Here is a 5,592-nt window from a genome sequence, read left to right on the forward strand (position 1 = left end):
TAATCAGCCATTTCATTTCCCTCATTGTCCCTTATGTCCAGGAAACGAACCCAATAATACTATGTTGAAGTTGCCTAAGAAGGTTCAGGCAGTTAATTACCACCTACTAACTATCTGAAAGTATGTAAATGTGGGTTGCTCTCGTTGCGTAAAAACCCATTGGGCCGATTAAAATAACTTTAAAGATTGATTTCTTCAATATCGACTAAAACCGATCGTCACACTTTTCCCAATTTTGTGGGCCTACCACAGCTAGGAGTTCTCTAAACAGTTTTTTAATTCGTAAAAAAATATCGTTCATATAAACAAACTTGGTTTATCGTCGATAGCAAATCATTGGACCAAAATGGCCTTTTCTCGGTTTTTATGCTCTTAACAGCAATCAGAACAGAACCTCCGTCCAGGGTTTACAAAAGATTAGGCCAGGCTTTCAATGGGTTGCTTTGTCAAGTTTTTCTAGTGAATACTAAATTCAGCATTCATTACTTAAAATCAGGACGAATTGGAATTGGCGGAAACTTTACTTATATAAATGTTAAATTATCAATATTTAGGAGGGCCTAACACTGGTGGATCTTGCACGAGAACATTTCATAAACCTTGTCATTATTACTTTGATTGCTTTGTTGATTCCTATTGGGAGTGTTACTTTACTTTCCTATAAAAAACGTGGTATTTTCTAACTCTGTTTTTTCACATGATATTTGTGCCTGGAAAGCCACTATTTCACACGAGAAACCATAATAAAATATTCAAATGCATATATTTTATTGATAGAATTTTATTAATTTTTTTTCGCTTATAATTTCGAAACTTTTACATTATTATGTTTTTATTTATGTGCTCATGAATGAGAAAAATTAAAAAATTTTGCTAATGCAAAAAAATAGTAATAAATAATGAGATATTTTCGTTACAAATTTAAGGCGAAAAAATTTAAAAAGTTTATACACACATATCAAATAAAGAGATATGTATAGCCACGCATTAAGGAAACATCCAAAAGATGTCACTGAATTGCCGAAAAATTGTATCCAAAAAACGACTTAAAGTTAAGAGTTAATAAATAAGACGGCGAAAAATAATGTTCACAAATAATCGATAGCTAATTGAACGCACGCAAACATAGACAATGTGATGAGGGCGCATTTCATGGTCATGGTGAATATGTAGATTTGCGAGTATGCATTCGTTGTATACACAGCAATCAATTTTAAAGTTGTTGGTATACTAAATATAATATCGAAAGTATGGAAAATGGCAACTTTAATTTGGCACTGGTTCATTGATTTGTTGTTGTTGTTGTTGTTGCTGCTGCTGCTGTTGCTGTTGCTCTTGCTGCTGGGGTTGCTGCTGCGGTTCTATTGCCGATTTGTGATCAGCACAATTTTTCAACTCAGCTACGGTCGCGACCGCAGCTTCCGTTACACCAGCAATTGTTAATTCTGCAACCTTCGCGGCAATTTCCGCAGACACTGGTGATTCTGACCCATTTGCTACGGTTGCTGCATTCGCAGTATACTCTGGTGCCAATGGTTTTGGCACCACGTCATCAGCCTCATCCATTGCTTCTACTTCAATCGTATTTTCATTCGCTGTTGGTGACGCAGTCGACAAGTCAGTGGTACTAACAGTTACAACTTCTTCCGGCAGATTAATAACTTCTCTTGCTGTTTGATCGGCATTTGTGGTGGAATTTACGATGCCATTTAGCAACTCCGTGCCGATAGCAGGGGAAGATTCTTTACCATTCTTATTGCTTTTTGATTTTTGTTTTTTACGCTGGCGTTTCTTATTTGCATCCTCGGATTGTTGCTGTTTAGCGGCCGTTTGACCGCCTTTAGCTATAGCATCGGTACTTACCCCTGTAGCAACATTCAAAAATTTCATTTGACTTTGCAGATTAGCGAGAGTTTGCTTCAGCTCGGCGCAGTTACGTGACATGATCTCCATTTTATCCTTGTCTGATGCGCCACCACTACTTGTTGCTGGCGCGGTTTGTATGGGCTCGGGCTCTGGGGGTAGTGCCGGCATGGCGGGACACTCGACATTATTGTCGCGCAGTACCTTATAGAGATGGGAACGTTCATTTTGTAGGGCGCGCAGCAATTTTTGTAGCTGTTCGACTTGTTTGCTGCAACGAGCAGCGTGTTCATCGCGTTCTTTTTTCTCCGTAGCCAACTCGATAAGTATGGCGTTGCTCTTTTCCCACTTTGTTTTCCATTCAAGTGTTTCCTTTTCTAATTTCCGTGTATTCTTGGCCATCTGTGTTGAATAAAAGTTTTATTTTGGAAGTTGAAAATAGCACAAAACCCAGGGACCCAAACGGTTATGGCTTTTCTAATAAAAGTTTCGAGAAAAAAGTTTTTGTTTGCTGTTCTTGTATTTGAAAAAAAAAATAGCTGCTAAACGTTTTCTTTTTTCAGTCAAATAATCATAGTACGCACGTTCTTCTGAGCTGCTATTTTCGTGAGGAATCGGCCTGAAGAACTCGTAAAAAAAGCACTTAAATTTTGAAGAAACACATCAACATAAAGTGTTCGGTCACAATGCCAAAATTATTTGGCTTTTAAAGCTTAGTAGCAATAAATTCACAAATAATCTGCTTAAATAAATCTTTTTTTGTTGAAAGTTTTGAAATACGATCATTTCTTTTTTTTATGGAGAAAATTAGGATTGCCTTTTTCGGAATGAGCAAAAAGTATTTAATTTCGTTTTTTTTAACTTTGTTCAATGCATTTTCTTTAACACAAAAGGTTGCCGGATATCGGGTTTTTTTTAATATTCCATTTATTTTAAATGAATCCCAATAAGCAGTCTCGTGCGGACTTCTCAAATAAATTTAAATTCAATATTATCTTTATTTATTTAGCAGCAAAATATAGCCACAATTAACTCTTTTGTTCTCATATTAAGTTTGAGGTTTGAATTTGCAAAATTAACTGCCAGCCCAAATTAAATTTTACTAAAATATGCGCGAGTATATAAAGTTCAGAAAGACCGAATTTAGCTTCCTTACTTGTTTTTTTTTTTTCGTTTGTTGAGTCAGAATTACCCAATACTCACAATTATATATTTTTAAAAATCAAGACGAATCCCTCTATACCAAAATTATCTAAATTACACTGAGGGCTTTTTTGTTATTTAGCTAATCCTTTTCTTTCTGCCGAAAAAAATAAGTCACATTTTAACAGTTATTGTTTGAATGAAAAAAAGTCAACTTTTAACAGTTTATATCCAACTTTTTTCAAAAAAGCTCGAAAAGTAAAAAGGATGCACAGAGGAGTTCTTGGGGACCTTAAACACATCGAAAATTCTTGTCTACAAGAATATTTTGTCTTTGACATTTCAAATTGAATTATTTGATAATTATTATGTTGGGCCCCCGTTAAAACCATAAAAATGTTCGTAAATGTTTAATTACCCTCTCCAATTCTACTTTATATGTCGCGAAAATATCATTGGACTTCTGCAGGGAACTCTGAAAATCGTCATATTTAGCTGTGTACAGCGTAAGTTGCTCCTTAAGTGCTGCCTCGCGCTCCGTCAATTCTCGCAGTAATTTTTGCGAATGCACAAACTTTTCTAAAGCGATTTGCTTTTCCCTAAAACAAGTTTTACATCGGCTTATGTAGTCATGTATTGGTAATTTCGCAATAGGTACTCACTTAAGCAAAATTTCTTTCTCCATAGCAGCTTCCACTTGCACCTTATTCAACTTGGCTTGATGCAATTGCGACTCCAACTGCACCTGCTCATTCAATTTCTCCAGCTGTTGTTCACGCATATGATATTGCTCCGCCAACATTTTCAATCTGCACATTATTATCAAAAAATTAGTTTCTTAAATGTTTCAGCTAAAACTTTTCATTTACTTTTTAGTCATTTCTAAATTGTGGTCACGCAATTTCAGATTTTCCTCGTTGTTTTTAGTTAAGGATTGTGTGATCTCATTCAACGATGTTTGGAATTTTGATTGGCTTTCCTTACGTCGCTCTTCTTCCTCTCGTATTTTTTGTATGCTTTCATTCTTCACCGATTTTATTAGCTTTTGCTGCTCACGGCAAACTTCCTGTAATTTGTCACTATATGCAAAAAAAGTTATTGTATTCATTTTTCCAGGCATTTATTTTTACACCATACCGCATGAGCACACTTTTATTGTATTCGCGCTGTAAATTTTCCTTTTCTCGTAATACTGTCTCCAATTGTTTCTCCTGAACCTTCATTTCCTGACGCAGTTTTCTAGCTCCACGTTCACTTTCCACGTGCTTGCGGAGTAGCAATACAAATTTCTCCTCTGGTGCAGCTCCTGCCGCCTCTTCCTCCAGCGTTTTCATTATCTATCATCAAAATGAATGCGCCACACATTACGAAAGGTTTAAAATTTATAATACAAAGCACCTTGGCCTCGTTAGCCGGCATAGCACCGGGATAATTTATACATAGATATACATCCCATAAGTCGTTGACTTACTTGCTCTTCGATCTTCTGATCCTTTTGTTTTTCATCTTTAGCTTCTTTTTTAGTTTTAGCTGCAGCCTTTTCCATTTTTAAACGTGTGAAATTTTCCCGATTTTTACACACGACACGTCTTGTTTAACCGAATAATTCTAAAATTGTTTTCAATGATTTCCTTTTTAGGATGAAAATATTCTAAATTGTCAATTGTGATGATGCTAAAGACTTAGTATCGATACTTTCGTTTCGATACCAGGTATATTGGTAATCTATAGTTATGTGGCAATACTATTGATAGCAATATAAGCACTTCCTTTCGATACTATCTCGTTATTTAGCTTGTTTTATTGGGTTATTCAGTTCAATATCCCTATCAATTCCCAAGGAACGTTCCGGATCATTTTTAAGTGTGTTAATAGCACTAATGGGTAGTAATAACAAATGTGATTATGTATACGCGGATGTATTCGTTTGTTATCTAGATCATGCTAACATTGACGATAAAGTGTTAATAGAAGACGAAAGCTCTATAAATACTACACATTTTCAATAGAACGATATTCAAATGAAAATCAACGTAAAAGAGTATAGCAAAAGCTATTATAATAAATTCAAATATTTGGGGAATGCTGCTGGAGTGACTATGCTTGGCCCGACATAATTCCAGGTCATTCTGGTAACGGAATACCGATTGTCGTAATAGTGTAGGCCTACTGACATAGCATTAAAATTTTTTGCAAAAATATGATTCAATATAAAATGTATCGCTTCTTAATTTACCCCACATAATTTCATGTTTCTGTAAATATTCATATACAGAACTGGTCAGTGCTACCAATTGCAAAAGACTCCGCTGCCAAACTAACAATGCAAAACAAAATGATCAGAACGACTTATAAATTGAACCATATCTCTATCAGGATCCCATCGTTGTTGTAACGTTCAATTTTTCGTGTTCTGCCGATATCAATCCAAATATTATAATACGTCATGCAATATTAGTACTTATACCTTTATTTTATCACCATCCCTTCAAACACTTCAAATACAAAATGAAGCGGAGCGCTTTTCGTTTATTTTTACTTGGAAATGCGACCACTTGTAGGATTGCTCCGATTCCGACCTCAATG

The 5,592-nt window shown here is 35.5% G+C and overlaps 1 protein-coding gene across 1 annotated transcript; it reads right to left on the reverse strand.

Annotated features, from left to right (window-relative positions):
- Positions 1–761: 761 nt before the first annotated feature.
- LOC128866202 (gamma-taxilin) lies at positions 762–4,700 on the reverse strand. The gene is made up of 6 exons (XM_054106747.1): positions 4,478–4,700; positions 4,144–4,343; positions 3,876–4,085; positions 3,669–3,815; positions 3,425–3,605; positions 762–2,265 (listed from the first exon to the last, which is right to left on the reverse strand). The coding sequence occupies exons 1-6, from the start codon at positions 4,550–4,552 to the stop codon at positions 1,267–1,269; spliced, it is 1,812 nt and encodes a 603-aa protein (XP_053962722.1). The 5' UTR covers positions 4,553–4,700; the 3' UTR covers positions 762–1,266.
- Positions 4,701–5,592: the final 892 nt, after the last annotated feature.

Source organism: Anastrepha ludens, chromosome 2 (genome assembly GCF_028408465.1).
Source record: "Anastrepha ludens isolate Willacy chromosome 2, idAnaLude1.1, whole genome shotgun sequence".
NCBI classification, from domain to species: domain Eukaryota; kingdom Metazoa; phylum Arthropoda; class Insecta; order Diptera; family Tephritidae; genus Anastrepha; species Anastrepha ludens.

Bases quoted from the DNA above. Each gene is read 5' to 3' on its own strand.
- LOC128866202 (XM_054106747.1), bottom strand. From the start codon at position 4,552: ATGGAAAAGGCTGCAGCTAAAACTAAAAAAGAAGCTAAAGATGAAAAA. The intron at 4,086-4,143 runs GTATGGTGTAAA...TTTTGCATATAG, and splicing joins AATAAAAGTGTGCTCATGCG to TGACAAATTACAGGAAGTTT. The intron at 2,266-3,424 runs GTAATTAAACAT...TATTCAACACAG, and splicing joins ATAAAGTAGAATTGGAGAGG to ATGGCCAAGAATACACGGAA.